Source organism: Mobula hypostoma, chromosome 28, assembly GCF_963921235.1.
Source record: "Mobula hypostoma chromosome 28, sMobHyp1.1, whole genome shotgun sequence".
NCBI lineage: Eukaryota > Metazoa > Chordata > Chondrichthyes > Myliobatiformes > Myliobatidae > Mobula > Mobula hypostoma.
This window is the reverse complement of record NC_086124.1, coordinates 33352970-33377935: the sequence shown is the minus strand read 5'-3', so window position 1 is coordinate 33377935 and position 24966 is coordinate 33352970. Positions and strand designations below refer to the sequence as shown.

Genomic DNA, 24966 nt, shown 5'->3' with positions numbered 1-24966 from the left:
TGCAGATGTCATGGTGGTGTTGGTGGCCTGATCCTCACTGAGAGGTAACGAATAACAGGTACGCGGCTGGAAGCCCCAGAAGAGTTTATTCATCATAGAACATAGAATAGTACCGCACAGTACAGGCCCTTCGGCCCACAATGTTGTTCTGACCCTCAAACCCTGCCTCCCATATAACCCCCCACCTTAAATTCCTCCATATACCTGTCTAGTAGTCTCTTAAACTTCACGAGTGTACCTGCCTCCACCACTGACTCAGGCAGTGCATTCCACGCACCAACCACTCTCTGAGTAAAAAACCTTCCTCTAATATCCCTTTTGAACTTCCCACCCCTTACCTTAAAGCCATGCCCTCCTGTATTGAGCAGTGGTGCCCTGGGGAAGAGGCGCTGGCTGTCCACTCTATCTATTCCTCTTAATATCTTGTACACCTCTATCATGTCTCCTCTCATCCTCCTTCTCTCCAAAGAGTAAAGCCCTAGCTCCCTTAATCTCTGATCATAATGCATACTCTCTAAACCAGGCAGCATCCTGGTAAATCTCCTCTGTACCCTTTCCAATGCTTCCACATCCTTCCTATAGTGAGGTGACCAGAACTGGACACAATACTCCAAGTGTGGCCTAACCAGAGTTCTCATATACGCTGGGAAAGTACTCATCCTTTCTTACTGAGAGGCAAGTTCATTGGATGCAATGTATGCGTCTGACTTGTTGGATGCAGTTGATTCAGCTGTTCTTCAGAAAGGCCCACATAAAGTATATGGTCAACGGAATTGTGCATTCAGATCCATCTTTCATACTGTGTGACAAAACAGCGCCAATGCCTTCCTGCCAGCATTTCCTTGAATGCTGTTTCACATCTTTCCCACTTTGCTCCTGTCTGTAACAGTTTGTTCAATGGATGCAGCTTTATAGCGATGTTTGGGAGAAACCAGTGGTAGTAGTTTACAAGGCCCAAGTATGACCTGAGTTGTGACACATTTTCCGGTTTGAGGGACTGGAGCACTGGCTCAACCTTCTCTTGTGACTTACGTAAGCCATCTTTGTCAATGATATGTACACAATATGAGATTTAATCCTTGAAACACTCACATTTCTCTCTCTTCCTGTGCAGACCATACTCACTCAGCCTGGTAAGCACTTTACCCAAGGTTCTGGAGGGTCACGAAGGTAATATTGTGATCCTGGGATATCTTGGAGAAACTGGTCCCTTGCTCTTTGCCAAATTGTTGGAGCTGATGTGTTGCCAGAGACGAGACGATTATGCTGGAACAGTCGCTTGTGAGTGTTGATTGGGAGAAATTTCCTGCCTGATTCCTCAATCTCCATTTGCAGATAGGCCTGTGACAAGTCAATCTTTGAAAAAACCTCTCCCCACCCGCCAAAGATGAAAAAATGTTCCCTATTTGTGGCAGGGGTTACCGCAGAGTACACAGCACAGGGTTGATGTTCACTTTGAAACCCCACGTATGTGAAGAGTTTTGACCTTCCCTTTCTTGATCATCGGGTCAATGGGCATGGCCCAATTGCTCCACTCAACCTTGGAGAGAATTTCAGACGCCTCCAAGCTCTGCAGTTTAGCATCCACTTTAGGGTGTAATGCCTAAGGCACTGGACACACCTTACGGAATCTTGGTGTTGCAGCTTCGCCCAGTTCATTTCTGGCCTTCGTGCCTTTGAGTTTATCAATCCCCTTCTCAAACTCCAGCGTGTGGTGAAAACTGCCCAGCCGATTATCGGCACCCAATTGAAGAGAGCTCACCTCTGTCCCAGGATACTGACGGACTTTTACCGCTGTACCATTGAGAACATACTCACCAACTGCATCTCAGTGTGGTATGGCAATTGTCCCGTATCGGACCGCAAAGCACTCCAGCGTGTGGTGAAAACTGCCCAGCGGATTATCAGCACCCAATTGCCCACCATTGAGAACATCTACCATCAACGCTGCCTGGGCAGGGCGAAAAGCATTATCAGGGATGCATCTCACCCTAACCATGGACTTTTTACTCTCCTCCCATCCGGTAGGCGCTACAGGAGCCTCCGCTCCCGCACCAGCAGGCACAGGAAGTGCTTCTTCCCTGAGGCTGTGACCCTGCTGAACCTCACATCACAGCGCTAAGCAGTATTGCACCCATATTGTACGGTCTCAGTACTTCTATATTTGTGTGCTGTAGCACTTACTTTTTATCGCAGTTATTTCATAAATAACACTATTCTTTGCATTTCTGGTTAGATGCTAACTGCATTTCATTGGCTTTGCATCTGTACTTGGCATAATGACAATGAAGTTGAATCTAATCTGATCTAATCTAAAAAAAACACCTCATCAGCATTAAGTAGCTGTGACAGTCTCTGGTTAGTGCTACCATTTTGTCTGCCGTTGCTTGTAGATGCCACACTGAGAGTTTTGATCGTGTGCCAGTCTAGTTGGATTTTTCTCAATTATTCACGTCTGAAAAGTGCTGGCCCATCACTTTTCAACACATAAAGCTCTAACTGCTGTGTTTTGCTTCCATATATCACATTTACTGCCCTTGGGAGACGCTTTTACACCTGTGTGGCATCACTGCGGTATTTTCTAACAACAGTTTAGAAAACAGTCTGTTGTAGTCAGCCTTAGAAATTACAAACAACGTCGTCCCTGTATCCAGCTCCGTTTTCAGTTTTACACCAGACACATCTGTTATGACGCATATGATTTTGCAACCTGCCTCGGTTTGCTTATGTGGTTTAAAGCATGACAGCTGACCTTTGTCTAACCCTTCGTTCGCTGGTTCAGTTTCACAATTGGTCACCTGGTGTATTTGTTTAGTTCCATGTTTGAAACTTTCCACTCTGTGGGGTTTTTCTCTTTCGTTGTGCTTTTTGTCTGACTTGCAGACTATGTGAGTTGTCTGTGACACTTTCTGCAAACTTTTTCTTTGAGCCAACAGTCGTTTGCATCATGGCAGGATTTGCCACATCGATAAAATTCTTGGCTTTTTCCATCAATCGGGGATATTTTGTGCATTTAAAATTCTAAACTCTTTTTCTGTAGTTCTGGTGCATCCTTTGCTGTAGTCTCCAACGATTTTGCAAAGGTCAATGCCCGTTCTAAGGTTAGGTCTCTTTCGGACAGTAGCCTTGTTTAGGTGCTTTGACTAGGCATACCACATACGAGCTTGTCCCTCAATGCATCACAAAGTCTATCTCTAATGTCGCAGTACTGGGAAAGTTTGCGCAGGTCTTCAACATATTCAGAAAGGCTTTCATCTTTTAACTGGTTCCTTTTGTAAAATCTAAGTTCTCAGCTATTACCAGCAGCTTAGGGCTCAAGTGATTTTGTAAGATTGTAACAATTTCATCGAACGTCTTGCTTGCTGGCTTTTCAGGGGTTACTAAGTTGTGCAAGACACTCTACGTTCTTCGGCCTATTAAGCAAGAAGTGTAGGGGCTTTCTTTTGCTCCTTCACACTGTTTGCATTACAACACAGTTCCACCATTCTCGATTTCCTATTCCCAGTCCTCAGTAGCACTATCAAATTCATCAACTTTCCCAGTTAAGCCCATCGCCATGTTATTTTCACTATAACTTTGTTAGTTGTGCGTCTCTCACTGTTACTCACGATCCCTTTGTTCGCGTTCACGACGGCCTTCTCTGTACTGATTCACTCTTTCCTCTCACTGTCTCTCTCCCTTCCTCCAAATTCTGTCATCTCGTAACTGTCGGCGTAGCTGGTGATATCCGCTAACGTTCAGATTTACTCATCACCAATTTGTTGTGTCTTTACAACTACATATCAATTAAATAAAAGCACGCATGTGGAGGTGAGTTTAACTGATATATTGACTTTGCAGAGAGAAGACAACAGACCAATGCACGTGGGCAGGTTATCAGTCAATAAGGGGAGTCATTGCGCTAAAAGAAATACCTTTCACTATCTCAGTAGACCCAGTAGGAGTGTAAGGGGTGTCAGGGAAAGGTAGCACCTCTGGTGGGGGAACATGTCATGTCCTTTTCAGGCAGTTAGTCCACCTCTGGTCCCCACCTAGCACTCAGCTCTCACCTGTGGCTCCCCGTAGCTATTTGCATGCGACAGCGGCCACACCTCGGGCAATGGCTTCCACAAGCCGGCTAAACCAGGTGAGGGTAGCCGACGGGTCTCAAACCCTCGGTGAGATAGGGAGTTGTCTATCCAAGCATGTGAAGCCAGACTCCGGCGGATTGAGCGGACGAGACCAATGGAAGGTCCAATGGTTAAGAAGGCGGTCTCTGCAAGGGTCGTGGAACGTGTAGAGCAGAACTAGACACAGAAGATGTCCTGGTCATCCACTGCGCCTAGTCCCATCTCCAGCCATCTCGACTCTTGTCTTGCCGCTGGATCCAGATGGGAATTGGGCAGAGAGAGTGAGGCTGACGCTGCGCAACTCTCCCTCACTTAAATCCAAATCACGCGCTAGTCTCGATGATGGACGAACACACACAGCCCCTGGTAGTTGGGCCACTGTACAAAGCATCAGGTGTACAAGACATACAGGGGGCACCATGGTAGCGTTAGTGGTTAACGCAATGTTATTATAGCTCAGGACATCGGAGTTTGGAATTCAGTTCTGATGCTGTCTGCAGGAAAGGACTGCAATTACAAGTTCCATCCTGGGGGTCAATATCCTGAGAACCTAACCTGGTCCCAACGTATCGATGCAGATATAAAGAAGGCAAGACAGCAGCTGTATTTCATTAGGAGTTTGAGGAGATTTGGTTTGACACCTAAAACACTCAAAGACTTCTACAGTTGTATCATGGAGTGCATTCTGACTGGTATAGAGGGGGAGGGGGCACAGGATTGAAATAACTTGCAGAAAGTTGTGAAATTAGTCCGCTCCATCATGGGTACTAGCCTCTGTAGTATCCAGCACATCTACAAGGAGCGGTGCCTCAGAAAGGCAGCGTCCATCATTAAGGGCCCCCACCACCCGCTTCTCTTTGTTACTATCAGGAAGGAGGTACAGAAGCCTGAAGGCACACACTCGATGATTCAGGAACAGCTTCTTCCCCTCTGCTGTCCGATTCCTAAATGGACATTGAACCATGAACATTACCTCCATACTTTTTTAAATTTCTGTTTTTGCACTATTTATTTTAACTTACAATTTAATAGACAATTACAGTAATTTTTTTTTCTAGATTTATCATGTATTGCATTGAACTGCTGCTGCAAAGTTAACAAATTTCACAACATTAGCCAGTGGTATTAAACCTGATTCTGACTCTGACTGTATTGTTGGTCATGAAGAAATTTAAATATGGAAGAAACCATCAAACTCCAATGGGTCAAGGACCGTGGAAGTAGACAAGCCAGATGTCTTTATTCTTGCCACATGCTTGAAGGAATGAAGCTGCTGTGTAGCTTCCAGTTTGTGAACTGTTTGATGAACTGATTCTTGTTCTGGGATAACTTAACCAGAGCAATTGAACATAGACACACGGAGTTTCTGCTAAACCTGAGCTCGTTCTCAGATAAGCTGTTTATTGTATATGTGCAGGTTTGCAAAAGTAGTCTTGTTATTTTGGCCCGGTGCCTGGGTGACTTGGTTAGACTGGTTTGAACCAGTCAAATAGAACAAAAGAAGTCACCCAAGGCATGAAGCTGTGTAGCCCTTGGACAAAATCCAAAGTCAGATGACCTCGAGCTAATGAGATTAAAATGCAACATTGAACTGATGAGGAAGACCATAAGAGTTAGGAACTTCAAATGCGAAGGGGCAAGAACTCTGGAGACTAACCATCGCAAAGAACAACCCCATGCCAGGGACTGGGAGAAAAAGGATCAATCATCTGGCCAATGGGAGATCTCTATATCAGTGTTATAAATTGGGGAAGTGGTCTGAGTGAGTATTGGCACAAAGGGAACAGTAGACTTCATGTTCTAATTGTTGGCCTGGGGTCAACATAGTTGTGTTGTTGTTTGTGCAGACAATAAGGTGCAAACTTCAATTAATTAAGAGTTGCCTAGAGAGTTGGCTAACCCAGGTCAGTTGATAAATAGTCAACAGGCAACGCAGAGGTTAGTACAGTGCCTTACAGTACCAGCAATTCAACTTCAATTCCCACTGCTGCTTGTGAGGAGTCTGTACGTTCTCCCCGTACAATCAGGGGGCTGCTGGGCAGTACGGCTCGGAGGGCCGGAAGGGGCTGTTTTGCTTTGTAACTCAATAAATAAATCAATAAAAAGTTGGTACATCTTTCCCATGACTGTGTAGGTTTCCTCTGGGCGCTCCCGTTTATAGGCTAGTGGGTTAGCTGGTTATAGTAAATGGTCCCACGATGAGGCCAGGATTAAATGGGTGGGTTGCTGCGTGGTGCAGAATTGAGCTGTTTTGCGCTGTATCTCTAATTAAATAAAACAGTTATCAACACAAAAAGTTCTGCATATGGCGGAAATACAGAGCAACACACAGAGAAAGTACTGGAGGAACTCAGCAGGTCAGGCGGCATCTATGAAGGGGAAGAAATCGTCACTGTTGTTGCCAGCGAGAAGGGTCTCAGCCTGAAACATCGCACAAGACATCTACGCTTTTCCGATACTTTCACAACCTCTGGCATTGTGCCGTGGAATGCCTGGGTCCCAGCTACTGTAATTCCCTCACTCTTTCTTCCCGGCTCTACGTAAAACCCACAGGTGTTTGACTGCCTGTGTGAGGGGTGTTGTTAAGTGACAGGACGTCTGGTTTAGTGCACTGGAAGGGGGCAATACCTGCCTTTCTCGTCACCCACGTTCATGGCCCACTCGATGCCCTTGCAGAACTCGTCAATAGTGTCCACTACGCTCTGTGGGCTGCCGGCTGTAGCCCTGTCCAGCACGTACTTTAGCATGCGCTCGGGCTGGGTGCTGCGCGTCAGCCAATCCCGCAGGTGGATGCAGATGTCGATGTGCCACAGCAGAACCAGTGTGCCCTTGTACTGGCTCAGCAGACGACCCACCGTCAACAGAACCACGCAGCCAGTGATCACCAAGCTCACTGCGATCACAAGGTACATCTGCAGGGGAACGGTTAAAACAAATTGGTTAACACAGTTGAGGGATTGTGCAAGGGACTTCGATGAGGGTAGAATTTTTTGAAAGCACACAAGGAAGCTCATTGAGACAATTTCTACAGATTACAATGGAGGTGGGAGAAAATGTTCGGAAAACTGTCTTCTGGATAAGATGGCGCCAAGCTGCAGTCTACATTGGTGAGGCCTACTGGTGCTGTGTGCAGTTATGATCACCTACATACAGGAAAGGTGTAATACGGTTTAAAGAGAACAGAGAAAATTTACAAGGATGATGGCAGGACTGCAGGACCTGATTTATCAGGAAAGATCAAATCGGTTAGGACTTCATTCCTTGGAACGTAGAAGATTGAGGGGAGATTTGATAGAGGTTTACAAAATTATGAGGGGTGTAGATAACGTACATGGAAGCTAGCTTTTTCCACTGAGGTTGGCTGGGACTACAACTAGAGGAGTGAAAGGGTATGGGGGGGGCGGGTATGGTCCGGATACAGGTCGATGAGAGTAGGCAGTTTAAATGGTTCGGCATGGGACTAGATGACATATGTATACGTTGATAATAAATGTATTTTGAACTTTGAACTTTAAAACAAGTAGGCACTTTGCAAACTCATGGAGTGAATGGTGGGACATTAGGAGCAGTGATGTACAGACAGACCTTGGGATGGAAGTACCATCACTTTCAGGGAACGATGAACTTTCATCCATGGGTCAAGTGGATAAGATGGCAAGAAGATCGTGAACCAATGGGGATAACTTTATTCAACTTCATTCCCACCAGATTTACAAAGTCTTTCTTTTTAAATCTTTTTATTGAGTAAGTATACAAAAAAGGTAAGCCATATAAACATTAATACAATGTTAAAGTATAATAAAATTCCAAAAGATAACAATACCAAAAAGAAAATACTACAAACAATGTAATTTAAGCATAAGAAACCAAGATAACATAATAGTATACTAGATTTTATATATATCAATGGAAAAAAAGAAAAAAAAAAACCCCAAAAAAAAACCCACCGTGCAACTAACTAAAAGCAAAGCAAGGCAATGGGCTAACTTGAAACCAAACAGAGTTAAACTTAAAATCACGTCCTCAATCCCGACCTCCATTAAAACAGTGAAAAAAAACAAGAAGGGTAAATATTACATTAATAGATTTACAAAGTCGCTCTCCGCTCCGCAGTAACAAATACAGTACTGTGCAAAAGTCTTAGGCACCCTAGCTATATACATTTATGTGTCAAAGACGTTTGCACAGTACTTTATGGGGGCGTTCGCTATAAATACAAAGAAAAACAATAAAGTCATTGAAAGACCTCACCCAATGGATGGACAAGCGCCAATATCCAAGAGTTAAACAAACGTGAAATACAAAAAAAAATAACTAAGCCATAAATACCGAAAACGTGAGATGAAAAATCCTTGAACAGTTGTGGGTACAATGATGGGACAGTTAAGTGAAGTCTGTTGGTTGGGGGGTAATAACTGTTCTGGAACCTGGTGGTGCGAGTCCTGAGGCTCCTCTACCTTCTTCCTGATGGCAGCAGCGAGAAGAGAGCCTGGTCTGGGGGGTTGAAGACCCTGTGATGAACGCTGCTTTCCCGTGACATCGCTCCGTGTAGAAGTGCTCAATGGTGGGGAGGGCTTTACCCGTGACGGACTGGGCCGTATCCACTACTTTTTGTAGTATTTTCTGTTCAAGGCCATTGGGGTGTTTCCATACCAGGCCGTGATGCAGCCAGTCAGTACACTCTTCACTACATATCTGCAGAAGTTTGTCAAAGTTTTAGATGTCGTGCAGAATCTTTACAAGTCATAAAAGGAGCACAGCACAGGTGAGGGATTGGAACTGAGAGTCAAAATCAAAGTAAATTTTTTACTGAAGTGTGTTTACTTACCACATACTACCCTGAAATTTATTTTCCTACAGGCATTTTACAAGAAAGATAAGAAATACTTGAGAATCTATGAAAAATTAGAGATAAAAACTGACAAACAACCAGTGTGCAAAAGAAGACAAATTATACAAATAAATAAAAATAAATAATATTGAGAACATGAGTTGTCAAGCCCTTGACAGTGAGTCCATAGGTTGTGGAATCAGTTCAGAGTTGAGGCGAGTGAAGTTATCCACATCGGTTCAGGAGTCTGATGGTTGAGGGGTAATAACTGTTCCTGAACCTGGTAGTATGGGGCCTAAATTTCCTGTACCTCCTGCCCAATGGTAGCAGCCCGAAGAGGGCATAGCACGCGTGGCGTGAGTCCTTGATGAAGGACGCTGATTTCTTGTGGCAGCATGACCTCTAAGCATGCATTGCCTGCGATGGGCTGGGCTGTACTCAGTTGACTGCCAGGATGCGTGCCACAGTAGTGTGTCACTATTGCAGCTCAGGGCATCAGAGCTCAGAGTTCGGAGTTTGATCCCAGCATCCTCTGCAAGGTGTTTCCATGGAGTGTGTGAGCTTTCTCCGGGTGCTCCGGTTTCCTCCCACAGTCCGAAGATGTACCGGGTAGGTTAAATAGTCATTGTAAATTGTCCTGAGCTAAATCAGCTTGGTTGGGCATTGTGGGGCGGTGCAGCTCAGAGGGCCTATTCCAGGCTGAATTGATATAAAAAATAAACGCAGCCAAGGGAGCCCTTGACTCGACTAGGACCTGTAGTCAAAGGCAGATACAAGAGGACTGATGATTAGTCACTGTGTTAACAGTCAGCGGTCCCACTCTCAGTGTAAGAGTGCTAAAACCGTTTTTCAAACATGAGATGTTACAGCAACAAAGTGCGGGAGGAACTCAGCAGGTCTCGGCCCAAAATATCGACTGTTTCCTCCTTCCCATAGATGCTGCTCCATGCTTATGAAATATTCAGCTCAGATCCGTGTACACTTACAACGTGATGAGCTCTTTGGGCTTGTGTGGGGAGCCGGACAGCGTTGGGCTCCAAGGTCTTTACAGCACCTGAATTGGCTAATTATTGTTTAACAATTAATCATTTAGAATCCCTTGTAACACACTAGTACTTACTAGCTCTTCTTTCAGTTAGTCCTGAAGAAGGGACTTGGCCCGAAACGTCGACTGTACCTCTTCCTAGAGATGCTGCCTGGCCTGCTGCGTTCACCAGCATTTTTTATGTGTGTTACAAGGAATTCCAGCACCTGCAGATTTCCTCATGTTTGCGGTTTTAGAATTCCTTGTGATTTTTTTCTCAAGCGACTCATTCTTTGTAACGCAGTCTCCTGCGGTGTTTTCTGTTTGAACTTGTTAAGTTTATTTGATAAGTGTTACCTGATTCGTGCTCATCGTAGAGTCCTAGCTTTGAGAACGTTACATCGCGCGGTGCCATTCAGCCAAGCCACTGATGTTCTAGATTTAGATTTAGATTCAACTTTATTGTCATTGTGCCGAGTGCAGATACAAAGCCAATGAAATGCAGTTAGCATCCGACCAGAAATGCAAAGAATAGTGTTATTTACAAAATAACTGTGAATAAAAAAAGTGCTACAGCACACAAATACAAAAGTACTGAGACAGTACAATATGGGTGCAATACTGCTTAGCGCTGTGATGTGAGGTTCAGCAGTGTCACAGCCTCAGGGAAGGAGCTCTTCCTGTGCCTGCTGGTGCGGGAGCGGAGGCTCCTGTAGCGCCTACCGGATGGGATTGTCATGAATAAACTCTGGTCTCCGTCTCTACACTGTCTTTCCTCCGCAGTTGGGTTCCAACATTGCTCGCCCACGGTGACAGAAGGACCCCGCCAAGTAATGGGCCCAGCGACATTTTCACATCAGTCGGCTTCAGGTGAGAATGTAATCTATTCTCAAGTTCACATTCCAAGTATCTCTGGTCTACGTTCTGAGTTTCTCAAGTCCATAATCTGAGTCCATGTTCTGAACTTCTCTTGTCAACATTCAAAGCTTTTCCTGGGTCTAAGTTAGAGCCCTAAAGTCATGCAGAAACAGACACTTCTGCCCATCTAATCCGTGCCAACTCCTATTAATCTGCATCACCACCATAGCCCTCCATACACCTACCATTTATGTACCTATTCTCTTAAACATTGAAATCGAGTTCACATGCACCACTTGCTCTAGCAGCTCATTCCTCACACTCATGACCTTCTGAGTGGAAAAAAGTTTCTCCTCATCTTCCCTTTGAACTTTTCACCTTTCACCCTTAACCCATGACCTCTAGTTGTAATTCCATCCAACCTTCATGGAAAAAAGACTGCTTGTAATTATGCTATCTATATCCCTCATAATTTTGTATACCTCTATCAAATCTCTCTTCAATCTTCTACATTCCAAGAAATAAAGTCCTAACCTATTCAAATTTTCCTTACAACTCAGGACCTCCAGACCCAGCAACGTCCTTGTGAATTTTCTCTGCACTCTTTCAACCTTATTTACCTCTTTCCTGTAGGCAGGTGACCAAAACAGCGCATAATACTTCATGTGACCCTTCACACAACCTCAACATAACATCCCATCTCCTATACTCAGTGCTTTGATTTCTGAAGGCCAATGTACCAAAAGCTTACTTTACAACCATATTGCGTAGTGGTTAGCACAACGCTTTATAGTACAGGTGACCTGGGTTCAATTCCCGCTGCTGCCTGTAAGGAGCTCAAACGTTCTCCCCGTGACTGCGTGGGTTTCCTCCCACAGTCCAAAAATGTACCAGTTCGGTAGATTAAACGGTTATTGTAAAGTCCCATGATTAGGCTAGGATTACATAGGGCAACATGGCTCAAAGGGGCAGAAAGGCCTATTCCATGCGGCACCACAATTAATTAATTAATTAATCCACGATGCCACTTTCAATGAATTATGGACCTGTATTCCCTGATCCCTTTGTTCCTCCTCAGTGCCCTCCCGTTCACTGTAAGACTTACCCTGGTTGGTTCTACCAGAGTGCAACACCCTACACTTGTCTGAATTAAATCCCATCTGCCATTTTTCGGTCCATTTTTCCAGCTGGTCTAGATCCCTCTGCAAAGTCTTGATAGCCTTCCTCACTGTCCCCTACGCCCCAAATCTTGGTGTCATCTGCAAATTTGCTGATCCAGTTAACCACATTATCATCCAGATCGTTGAATGCTGTTCATTGACTTTAGTTCAGCATTCAATACTGTGATCCCCTCTAAGCAGATCGCCAAACTTCACCAGCTTGGTATCAGCTCATCCCTCTGCAATTGGACCAAGGACTTTCTGACTAACAGACCCCAATCAGTTAAGTTAGACAACCTCTCCTCCTCCACTCTCACCCTGAACACCGGCGTGCCTCAAGGCTGTGTGCTGAGCCCTCTTCTGTACTCCCTTTTCACCTATGACTGCGTTCCTCTACATGGTTCTAACTCAATAATCAAGTTTGCAGACGACACCACGGTGGTTGGTCTGATCAGAGGGGATGACAAGATGGCCTACAGGGACAAGGTTCAGCACCTGGCTGCATGGTGTGTTGACAACAACCTGGCCCTTAACACCCAGAAGACCAAGGAGATCATTGTGGACTTCAGGCATGCCAGGAGTCACACTCACGTCCCCATCTACATCAACGGAACTGTAGTGGAGCATGTATCAAGCTTCAAATTCCTTGGTGTCCACATTTCCAAGGATCTCACCTGGTCCCTGAACTCCTCCATCCTGATCAAAAAGGCACAACAGCACCTTTATTTCCGGCGGAGCATCAAGAAAGCTCACCTCTGTCCCAGGGTACTGACGGACTTTTACCGCTGTACCATTGAGAGCGTACTCACCAACTGCATCTCAGTGTGGTAGGGCAATTGTCCCGTATCGGACCGCAAAGTACTCCAGCGTGTGGTGAAAACTGCCCAGTGGATTATTGGCACCCAATTGCCCACCATTGAGAACACCTACCATAAACGCTGCCTGGGCAGGGTGAAAAGCATTATCAAGGATGCATCTCACCCTAACCATGGACTTTTTACTCTCCTCCCATCCGGTAGGCGCTACAGGAGCCTCCGCTCCCGCACCAGCAGGCACAGGAAGAGCTTCTTCCCTGAGGCTGTGACCCTGCTGAACCTCACATCACAGCGCTAAGCAGTATTGCACCCATATTGTACTGTCTCAGTACTTTTATATTTGTGTGCTCTAGCACTTACTTTTTATTCGCAGTGATTTTGTAAATAACACTATTCTTTGCATTTCTGGTCAGATGCTAAATGCATTTCATTGGCTTTGTATCTGTACTCGGCACAATGACAATAAAGTTGAATCTGATCTAATCTAATATAGATGACAAACAACAATGGAACCAGCGTTGATCCCTGTGGCACACCACTAGTCACAGGCCTCCAGCCAGAGTGGCAACCATCTACTACCACTCACTGGCTTCTCCCACAAAGCCGATGTCTAATCCAACTTACTACTTCATCTTGAATGCTGAGTGACTGAACCTTCTTGACCAACCTCCCCTTCAGGACCTTGTCGAATGCCTTCCTGAAGTCCATGTTGACCACATTACTGCCTTGCCTTCATCAACTTTATTGGTTACTTCCTCGAAAAACTCTGTAAGATTGGTTAGGTATAACCAGCCATGCACTAAGCCATTCTGACTAACCTTAATCAATCCATGTCTGTCCAAATACTTACATAGCTGGTCCCTTAGAATACTTTCCAATAACTTTTCCACTGCTGATGTCAGGCTCACCGGCCTATCATTTCCTGGTTTATTTACAGAGCCTTCCTTAAACAGCGGAACAACTTTGGCTATTCTGCAATCCTCCGATACTTCAGCTGTCGTTGAGGATGATTTAAATATCTCTGCTGGGGCCCTGACAATTTCTGCACTTGCCTCCCATTGGATCTGAGGGAACACCCTTGGGATTCATCCATCCTAATTTGCATCAAACATCTCCACCTGTAGAGTCCACGAAGTTGATCCCATTTTTCCTCGCTCGGTGTCTATGAACGCCGTGTCTGCCTCCTGAGTAAATACAGTTGCAGAAATGCATTTAAGTTCTCCAGGTTCTCAATATTTGCCAAGGTTCCCGGGGTTCTGAAGGTTGTTGAGGCTCCCGGGGTTGTTGGGGTCATTGAGGCTCCCGGGGTTGTCGGGGTTATTGAGGTTCCCGGGGTTGTCGGGATCGTTGAGGCTCCCAGGGTTGTCGGGGTCGTTGAGGCTCCCGGGGTTGTCGGGATCGTTGAGATTCCTGGGGTTGTCGGGATCGTTGAGGCTCCCGGAGTTGTCGGGGTCATTGAGGTTCCCGGGGTTGTTGGGGTCATTGAGGCTCCCGGGGTTGTCGGGATCGTTGAGGCTCCCGGGGTTGTCGGGGTCATTGAGGTTCCCGGGGTTGTCGGGGTCATTGAGGTTCCCGGGGTTGTTGGGGTCATTGAGGCTCCCGGGGTTGTCGGGGTCATTGAAGTTCCCGGGGTTGTCAGGGTCATTGAGGCTCCCGGGGTTGTCGGAGTCATTGAGGCTCCCGGGGTTGTCGGAGTCATTGAGGCTCCCGGGGTTGTCGGGATCGTTGGGGTTCCCGGGGTTGTCGGGGTCGTTGAGGTTCCCGGGGTTGTCGGGGTCATTGAGGCTCCCGGGGTTGTCGGGGTCATTGAAGTTCCCGAGGTTGTCGGGATCATTGGGGTTCCCGGGGTTGTCGGGGTCGTTGAGGCTCCCGGGGTTGTCGGGGTCATTGAGACTCCCGGGGTTGTCGGGGTCATTGAGGCTCTCGGGGTTGTCGGGATCGTTGGGGTTCCCGGGATTGTCAGGGTCGTTGGGGTTCCTGGGATTGTCGGGGTCATTGAGGCTCCTGGGATTGTCGGGATCATTGAGGCTCCCGGGTTTGTCGGAGTCATTAAGGCTCCTGTGGTTGTCGGGGTCGTTGGGGTTCCCGGGATTATTGGGGTCATTGAGGCTCCCGGGGTTGTCGGGGTCATTGAGGTTCCCAGGGTTGTCGGGGTCATTGAGGCTCCCGGGGTCGTCGGGGTCATTGAGGTTCCCAGGGTTGTCGGGGTCATTGAGGTTCCCGGGGTTGTTGGGGCCATTGAAACTCCCGGGGTTGTCAGGGTCATTGAGGCTCTCAGGGTTGTCAGGGTCGTTGGGGTTCCCGGGATTGTCAGGGTCATTGAGGCTTCCGGGGTTGTCAGGGTCGTTGGGGTTCCCGGGATTGTCAGGGTCATTGAGGCTCCCGGGGTTGTCAGGGTCGTTGGGGTTCCTGGGATTGTCAGGGTCATTGAGGCTCCCGGGGTTGTCGGGATCGTTGAGGCTCCCGGGGTTGTCGGGGTCATTGAGGTTCCCGGGGTTGTCGGGATCATTGAGGCTCTCGGGGTTGTCAGGGTCATTGAGGCTCCCGGGGTTGTCGGAGTCATTGAGGCTCCCGGGGTTGTCAGGGTCATTGAGGCTCCCGGGGTTGTTGGGATTGTTGGGGTTCCCGGGGTTGTCGGGGTCATTGAGGTTCCCGGGGTTGTCGGGGTCATTGAGGCTCCCGGGGTTGTCAGGATCGTTGGGGTTCCCGGGATTGTCAGGGTCGTTGGGGTTCCTGGGATTGTCGGGGTCATTGAGGCTCCTGGGATGGTCGGGATCATTGAGGCTCCCGGGTTTGTCGGAGTCATTAAGGCTCCTGTGGTTGTCGGGGTCGTTGGAGTTCCCGGGATTATTGGGGTCATTGAGGCTCCCGGGGTTGTCGGGGTCATTGAGGTTCCCGGGGTTGTCGGGGTCATTGAGGCTCCCGGGGTTGTCAGGGTCGTTGGGGTTCCTGGGATTGTCAGGGTCATTGAGGCTCCCGGGGTTGTCGGGATCGTTGAGGCTCCCGGGGTTGTCGGGATCGTTGAGGCTCCCGGGGTTGTCGGGGTCATTGAGGTTCCCGGGGTTGTCGGGATCATTGAGGCTCTCGGGGTTGTCAGGGTCATTGAGGCTCCCGGGGTTGTCGGGGTCATTGAGGCTCCCGGGGTTGTCGGGGTCATTGAGATTCCCGGGGTTGTCGGGGTCATTGAGGCTCTCGGGGTTGTCGAGATCGTTGGGGTTCCCGGGATTGTCAGGGTCATTGAGGCTCCCGGGGTTGTTGGGATCGTTGGGGTTCCCGGGGTTGTCGGGGTCATTGAGGTTCCTGGGGTTGTCGGGGTCATTGAGGCTCCCGGGGTTGTCGGGATCATTGGGGTTCCCGGGATTGTCAGGGTCGTTGGGGTTCCTGGGATTGTCGGGGTCATTGAGGCTCCTGGGATGGTCGGGATCATTGAGGCTCCCGGGTTTGTCGGAGTCATTAAGGCTCCTGTGGTTGTCGGGGTCGTTGGGGTTCCCGGGATTATTGGGGTCATTGAGGCTCCCGGGGTTGTCGGGGTCATTGAGGTTCCCGGGGTTGTCGGGGTCATTGAGGCTCCCAGGGTTGTCAGGGTCATTGAGGCTCCCGGGGTTGTCGGGGTCATTGAGGCTCTCAGGGTTGTTGGGGTCATTGAGGCTCCCAGGGTTGTCAAGGTCATCGAGGCTCCCGGGGTTGTCGGGGTCATTGACGCTCTCAGGGTTGTTGGGGTCATTGAGGTTCCCAGGGTTGTCGGGGTCATTGAGGCTCCCGGGGTTGTCGGGGTCATTGAGGCTCCTGGGGTTGTCGGGGTCATTGAGGCTCCCGGGGTTGTCGGGGTCATTGAGGCTCTCAGGGTTGTCAGGGTCGTTGGGGTTTCCGGGATTGTCAGGGTCATTGAGGCTCTCAGGGTTGTCAGGGTCGTTGGGGTTCCCGGGATTGTCAGGGTCATTGAGGCTCCCGGGGTTGTCAGGGTCGTTGGGGTTCCCGGGATTGTCAGGGTTGTTGGGGTTCTTGGGGTTTCAAAGTCATTAAAGTTCTCGGGGTTCTCGAGGCAGTTGGGCTTCCCGGGCTTGTTGGGGTTGTTGAGGTTCTCGGGGTTGTCAGAGTTATTGAGGCTCCCGGGGTTGCTGGGGTCGTTGGGGTTTCAAAGTTCTCGGGGTTCTTGAGGTCGTTGGGGTTCCCGGGGTTGTCGAGGTCGTTGAGGTTCTCAGGGTTGTCGAGGTCACCAAGGATCTCAAGATTTTCCATGCTGTCGAGGTTACCCAGGTTTCCCATGGCCCTCCAGGTTTCTGAAGAGTATTCAAGGTTTCCCAGGTTTATTCAGTGTTCTCCCTGTCTCAAGGTTCTCCAAGTTCCTCCAGACTGAGTGTCGGCCATAGGGAAGGGGGTACTCCGGGTTTGTACAGAGAGCCTTACAGCTTGTCTCTGAGGTCTTTACAGCACATGAATTGGTTCATTGTTGTTTAATAACAGTCATTAATCATTTAGAATTCCTTGTGGTTTTTTTCAAGCAACTCGTTCTTTGTAATGCAGTCTCCTGCCGTGTTTTCTCTTTGAACTTGTTAAGTTTATTTCAGATTCTTTGTTACTTGTATTATTTAAATACCTGATGAGTATTCGTCACAGAGTCCTAGCTTTGAGAATGTTACGTCTCGTGGTGTCGTTCAGCCAGGCCACTGATGTTCTGTTGGGATTATCATGAATAAACTCTGGTCTCCGTCCCTGTATCGAAGTCCATCTCTCCGCCACACTTGAGTTCTGACAATGCCAGGGCACACCGTGACAGATGAATGGAGGGAGTTACCATGGCGCTATATGGAACTGAAGCAACACTGGAAGAAAGGTACAGGAGGGGCCCTGATAGGTTCCTCGGACCGGCATCCAAAACATGATCTGCCTGTTTCGTTTAACACTATTACGGCGCCAACAACCCAGGTTCAATCCCCGCCACTGTTTATAAGGAGTTTGTACGTTCTCCCCATTGCCACGAGGCTTTCCTCCCATGTTCCAAAGACGTATCGGTTAGTAGGTTAATTGGTCAAAGCAACACTCACAACACGCTGGAGGAACTCAGCAGGTCGGGCAGCATCCGTGGAAAAGATTGGTCGACGTTTCGGGCCGGAACCCTTCATCAGGACTGAAGGGGGAAGGGGCAGAGGCCCTATAAAGAAGGTGGGAGGAGGGTGGGGAGGAGAAGGCTGGTAGGTTCCAGGTGAAAAACCAGTAAGGGGAAAGATAAAGGGGTGGGGGAGGGGAAGCAGGGAGGTGATAGGCAGGAAAGGTGAAGAAGGAATGGGGAAAACACAATGGGTAGTAGAAGGAGGCGGGACCATGCGGGAGGTGGTAGGCAGCTGGGGGAGGGGGCAGAGTGACATAGGGATAGGGGAAGGGAGGGGGAGGGAATTACCGGAAGTTGGAGAATTCTATGTTCATACCAAGGGGCTGGAGACCACCTAGACGTGGTGAGGTGTTGCTCCTCCAACCTGAGTTTAGCCTCATCATGGCAGTAGAGGAGGCCATGTACGGACATATCTGAATGGGAGTGGGAAGCAGAGTTGAAGTGGGTGGCTACCGGGAGATCCTGTCTGTTTTGGCAGATGGAGTGGAGGTGCTCGACGAAGCGATCCCCCAATCTGCGTCGGGTTTCACTGATGTAGAGGAGGCCGCACCGGGAGCACCGGATGCAATAGATGACCCCAACAGACTCACAAGTGAAGTGTTGCCTCACCTGGAAGGACTGTCTGGGGCCCTGAATGGTGGCAAGAGAGGAGGCGTAGGGACAGGTGTAGCACTTACGCTTACAGGGATAAGTGCCAGGTGGGAGATCCATTAATTGGTCACATGCGCGTGTAGGATCTTGTGAATCAAACGTGAGAGAGTCGATTTATGCGGCTAACAACAGCCTCAGCCCTTTCCGAACAAACCAAAAGCAGCCACCCTTACCCTGATGTCACCACCTCAGACACCATCTCTTAAAGTGAACACAAAAACTCCATAACGGTGTTGGCGAATTATACAGAACAGTTTCTATTATGAACAACGAGTCATCTGTTGCACAGTACATTACCCTACATGGCCCTCCCAGAATTTACCAAAGCTGTCATTGAGAGCTTGACTGGAGCTCATGCCTGGCTGGGTCCTATGTGCCTTGGTTGGAGGAACAGTGGGTGCCTCTGGCTCACCCAGGGGTGGTACTGACACGCACAAGGATGGTCAAGCTGTGATGTCGGAAGTATGGTAGGGGAACCATCCAGCAGGTTTAAGGTTTACCCTTCCCACCTACGATAAAAGTCCAAAATGTGGAACGGGCCATCATAAGGGGGCTTAAGTGGGTGCTGATGTGCATCTTGGCAGACAAGAATGGGTCAACTGGAACCCAAGAGTTCTGTGTGCCACGATGTGAGGTAGGAAGAGGTGTAAGAGGTATTGAGTTCACTGAGGAGGTGGAACGTTGCTGTGCTGCTGACCAGGAGGTCATAGCATCAGCAATAAAACTCACCCAGCACCCTGAGTGGCTGCCCGTACCAACTCAGCTGCAGAGGACTGCAGGCCCTCTTTTGGAGTTGTTCTAAGCCCCAGCAGGACCCACAGGAGATGACCGTGCCTCCACTCAACCACCAGGGAGGCCCTCACAGCAACCTATAAGGAACAGTGAATTTGCTAGCACAGGAAAGCTGTAATAGGGTGAAATTTAACACCAAGGTTCTGGGCCATTGTGGCCCAGAGGTCTGACGTAAGCTGGGGACCATGGTCAGATGGGGTACCGATCAGAAAAACCCGGTGTCGATGAACGCCTGGACCACATACGCAACCATTGTCCATGCTAGAGGACCACAGGACATGGTCCACCATGGTCGGGGGATGCATGAAACTGTGAGAGGAGGGGAAGGGACCAACCAGTTCCACATCAACGTTGCACAGGGACTTGAAAGGAGCCAATGCCACCCAAACCCAAGGGTTTATTTTCATCCGCTGTTACACAACACAGGCTTTGCACATCTGTCCTAAGACCGGCGACACAACCTTTAAAGCAGTTCCTGTGAAGACCTCCTGCCCAGAAGTGAGAGGCTGTGGATGGAGTTTAAAACAGTTTGCAGCTCCTATCAGCTGAGGGCAACTGGTTAAGACATTGCGTAGGAGAGAAACTCCTGCGTCCCCAGACTTAATGTCTACCAACCGCAGGCTTATCGCCTGCTGTCCTGTAAGCCTGACTATCTGGGTCAGTAGTTTTTAATAAATAAATTAAATCCTGTTGCTATCTGAGGCATCTTGTATGTTTGCCAAGTGTTGCAGAGAAAGTGACCAATCTGCAAAATTACTTCACTGGCTGTTAAATGGTTTCGTCGTACCGGGGTGAGGAAGTTGTTTTTAAAGACGACAAAATACAGAGCCAAGGAAGTACAAATTTCAGAAGCAGATTTCTGAAAATTACAGCGACTTAGCCAAGTACGGCAAAGAACAGACCCTTTAAACTGCCAAGTCCCATCAACCTGCACTGGAACCATAACCCTCCACACCGCTACCATCCATGTACCAATCCAAACTTCCCTTCAATGTTAAAATCAACCTCACATGCACCAATTGCGCTGGCAGCTCATTCCACGCTGTCACAACCCTCTGACTGAAAGAGTTTCCCCTCATGTGCCTCTTAAACTTTTCACCTTTCACCCTTAACACATGACCTCCAGTTGTCGTCCCACTCAGCTTCAGTGGAAAGAGCCTGCTGCTTTTATGCTGTTTATACCCTCAGAATTCGGTATACCTCTCTCAAATCTCCCCTCAGTTTTCTACCTTCCAAGGAATAAAGTCCTAACTTTCCTTACAACTCAGGTCCTCCAGTCCAGGCAACAATCTTGCAAATTTTCTCTGTACTCTTTCAACTTTATTTACATCTTTCCTGTAAGTAGGTGACCAAAACTGCACACAATACTCCAAATTAGGCCTCACCAGCATCTTATACAATTCCAACATTAACATCCATTACTCCAAACTCTGACCTGTGAGGGTCAACGCTACCTGTTGTGTGCAGAACACAGTCCGTAATGGGTTAAAAAAAACATTTCCTTTCAGTTTCTGACAGACTTACTTCTGAATGACTTCCTGCTCTCTGGTGATGGTTACTGGAGAAGTGATTCTAGAGTCTCTCTCTCGCCGGCCAACACAGGAGAAACACCAGCAACTTTCCAGCTGCGGCTATGTTGGAAATCAGTGAGCCACAGCGAGGAACGGCCAGGGATTCTGCGTGGCTCCGCTCCAGCGCACTTGGCTGGTGTGTTATGGTTGGGTCATCAAGGGAACGGGAAAGCGAATCACTCGAGATCAGAAACAAATACCCGATTGTACAGAAGCCTGCAGGGTGACGAACTGCTTCACAAGAGGATTATGTTTGCTACCGTTGGTTTAGTGGTTCATGGTACAAACTAGCCAGCACTGGACGGGAGGGGGAAGGATTTTAAACCAACAGTTGTTCTTCATCAAAGTACGTATCTCTACAACATACAATCTTGAGAGACAGGCAGTCGCAAAAAAAAAACACGTGGAACCTGTTGTGAGTTTCAAACACAAACTAAACCAGGGGTTGCCAACCTGTTAGTGGTAGGGGTCCATGGCCTGAAAAGGTTGGGAGCCCTGAACTAGACGAAGTCCTCGCTAACATACAACACGGACGTAATTTTTAAGGTGATTGCAGGACGTTAGCGGTAATAATTTTTTTTTCCGCAGAGAGCAGGCAGTGCAGGGAACGCTCTGCCAGGCGTGGAGAGGATGTTTCTTATAGTGGTGGAGTCTAAGACCAGAGGGTCTTAGAATAGAGGACGTCCATTTGGAACGGAGATGGGAAGGAATTTCATCCGCCAGCGGGTGGTGAAAATGTGGAATTCGCTACTACAGAGGGTCGTGGAGGCCAAGTGGGTATATTTAAGGCAGAGGTTGATAGGTTCTCGATTAGTCAGGGCATGAAGAGTTATGGGCAAAACGCAGGAGACTGGGGTTGATAATGGGATCAGCCATGATGAAATGATAGAGCAGGCTCAATGGGCCGAATGGCCTAATTCTGCTTCTATGTCTTATGACCTTAAGGTCTAAAAGGTCGGCACCACATTGTGGGTCAAAGGGCCTGTATTATTCTATGTTCTACTCACAAACCTTCCAACAGGAATCATTGCCACACAAGGAGGGAGGAAGCGAAGAACACTGTCATACTTTGAACACAATGGCTGAAGGTCAGAGGGAGTTGAAATATAAGTTTTGTACATGGTGCTTTTGGATTAATTATATCAGAAATGATGCATACATTAATCTAATCTTTTCACAGAATGGAGAACATATCAAACTCTGTTTTAATTCTACCCAATCATTTGGCCTCCAAGACGCCAGTGGAAATGAATTCCTCAGATTCGCACCATCTGGCTGAAGAAATGTCTCCTCATGTCTGTTCTAAAGGAATCACTGAGGCTGCACCATCTGGTCCTAGACTCCCCCACTATGGAAAACAGCCATACCATCTCCACTCTATCCCTGCGTTCAATACACTACGGTTTCAATGAGCATTACGAAATAAATCTCTATTCAGTTTCACATCTACTACATCAAACTCACACACTTCTCCCAAGCACCCTGTGTCAGTGACTCAGCGACTGCTGTCCCATGATACAAACTATATTTAATGTTATTCCCCAACACAACCCCTCAGTGACCCTCTCCCATTACCGTCTCACTGACAGTATTCCCACTGACGTTAATCCAGCTCCCTCACACCGTCCCTCAGTGACCCCCCTCCCCCAGCACCCTGTCACTGACTGTATCCCCACTGACGTTAATCCAGCTCCCTCACACCATCCCTCAGTGACCCCTCTCCCCCAGCACCCTGTGTCACTGACTGTATCCCCACTGACGTTAATCCAACTCCCTCACACCGTCCCTCAGTGACCCCTCTCCCCGTGTCCTGTGTCACTGACTGTATCCCCACTGACGTTAATCCAGCTCCCTCACACCGTCCCTCAGTGACCCCTCTCTCCCAGCGCTGTGCCACTGATTGTATCCCCACTGACGTTAATCCAGCTCCCTCACACCGTCCCTCAGTGACCCCTCTCCCCCAGCGCTGTGTCACTGACTGTATCCCCACTGACATTAATCCAGCTCCCTCACACCGTCCCTCAGTGACCCCCCTCCCCCAGCGCCCTGTCACTGACTGTATCCCCATTGACGTTAATCCAGCTCCCTCACACTTTCCCTCAGTGACCCCCCTCCCCCAGCGCTGTGTCACTGACTGTATCCCCACTGACATTAATCCAGCTCCCTCACACTTTCTCTCAGTGACCCCTCTCCCACAGCGCCCTGTCACTGATTGTATCCCCACTGACGTTAATCCAGCTCCCTCACACCGTCCCTCAGTGACCCCTCTCCCCCATCACCCTGTGTCACTGACTGTATCCCCACTGACGTTAATCCAGCTCCCTCACACCGTCCCTCAGTGACCCCTCTCCCACAGCAACCTGTGAAACTTGTTACATCTTCACTGATAATCCAGCTCCCTCACACCGTCAATCAATAATCTTGATAGCATCTGACTTGTATACATACCCATTAATAAATCAGCATTCATCAGAGGTATCTGTGTTCTTATGCTGACGCCGGGGACATATAAATATTTCAAGATTTGTTTTGATTTAAGGAAATGCTGGAAAGGTATGCTGAATACTGAAAAGATGCATAGTGACGATTTTCCCACCTCACTCCACAGTGAATATATTCACCGACAGTTCTGATGAGAAATACCTGACATGAATATTAATAGTTGTACGAGGGAAGGCAATTCCATTTAACCATTTGCAAATGTCGCAAGAATTGTTTGGCACTATTCTTGCTCTGGGGAAGGGCAATGGAGAATTTACTGGAGTTGTTGATTACTCTCGCGATCAAAATCTGGTTTATTATCACTATTGCACAGGACGGGAAATTTGCAGCTTTGTACAGTACAGTACACACACATACACATCCAGGCTGCCTCAGGGCTTTACACAGTCGTGTATTTGTCAACGTGGAGCGGAGAGCGAGTTGGTAAATCTGGCAAGAGCAAAGGATGTTGGGCATGGCGAGGGTGGAGCGCCGCGGGAGGGGTGTGGGACAGGTGCCAGAGAAGGAGGCCCAGGAGGTGGTGCAGATGCAGACAGCCAGCAAGGTCACTGCCTCTGGTGTTTCCCACCTCCTCACCTCTCCCTTCCCCTTTTCCCAACCGTGATTCCCCTCTCCCTGCCCCCTTCCCACTCTGTCCACAATAGAGACCCTCATCAGAATCACGTTTTACCATCACTCACAACTGTCATGAAATTTGTTTTTTTCCTTTGAGGCTGCAGTACAGTGCAATGCATAACAGAACTGTGCAGAAGTCTCAGGCATTCTAGCTGTATATGTGTGACTGCACTGTTCTGTCACTGTCCTACATTGCTATGAATTACAAATAATAATAGTGAAAAGGGAAGGAATAACAAAATTGTGTTCATGGGCATTCAGATGGAAGAGGCGAAGAAGCTGTTCCTGAATCATTGAGTGTGTGTCTTCAGACTCCTGTACCTCCTCCCTGATGGTAGCAATGAGACGAGGGCATGTCTCAGATAGAGGGGATTCTTGATGACTGATGTCACCTTCTTGAGACTAACGTTCTCCACAGACATTTGTAGAAATTTGCAAGAGTGAGATCTTCTCAAACTGCCCACAAGTAGACATCACAAGAACAGGAGAAATCAATTCACAACATCAGACCTTGTACACAGAAACAGGACCAGACTCTTCACCCTCATCCATCCACTAAGGGAAAATGCCGTTTTAGCTCTTCATCTTGTTACACAAGATAATAAAGTAGCATTCAAAGTAAATTTATTATCAAAGTACATATATATGTCGGTTTATACAACCCTGAGATTCATTTCATTGTGGGCATTCACAATATAAGGCATCAGTTAGTCTTGCGAGACCATGGATCTGCACCTGGAAAGTCTTCACTCTCCAGGGCGCAGGCCTGGGCAAGGTTGTATGGAAGACCGGCAGTTGTCCATGCTGCAAGTCTCCCCTCTCCACGACACCGATGTTGTCCCAGGGAAGGGCATTAGGACCAATACAGCTTGGCACCAGTGTCGACGCAGAGCAATGTGTGATTAAGTGCCTTGCTCAAGGACACAAC

At 48.1% G+C, this 24966-nt stretch overlaps 1 protein-coding gene across 2 annotated transcripts in view; it reads right to left on the bottom strand.

The window, feature by feature from the left end:
• The window catches only part of LOC134339150 (catechol O-methyltransferase A-like), a 38195-nt gene extending 14673 nt beyond the window's left edge, over positions 1-23522 (bottom strand). Inside the window, exons 1-2 of one of the 2 annotated variants that reach the window (XM_063035520.1) lie at positions 23370-23522; positions 6742-7021 (exon numbers count right to left, since the gene is read on the bottom strand). In XM_063035520.1, coding sequence (XP_062891590.1) covers positions 6742-7021 — 280 coding nt within the window. In that variant the 5' untranslated portion in view covers positions 23370-23522. Of the gene's footprint in view, positions 1-6741; positions 7022-20874; positions 21067-23369 lie in introns of those variants that run through there. The other variant, XM_063035519.1, reaches the window with a different exon arrangement.
• Positions 23523-24966: the final 1444 nt, after the last annotated feature.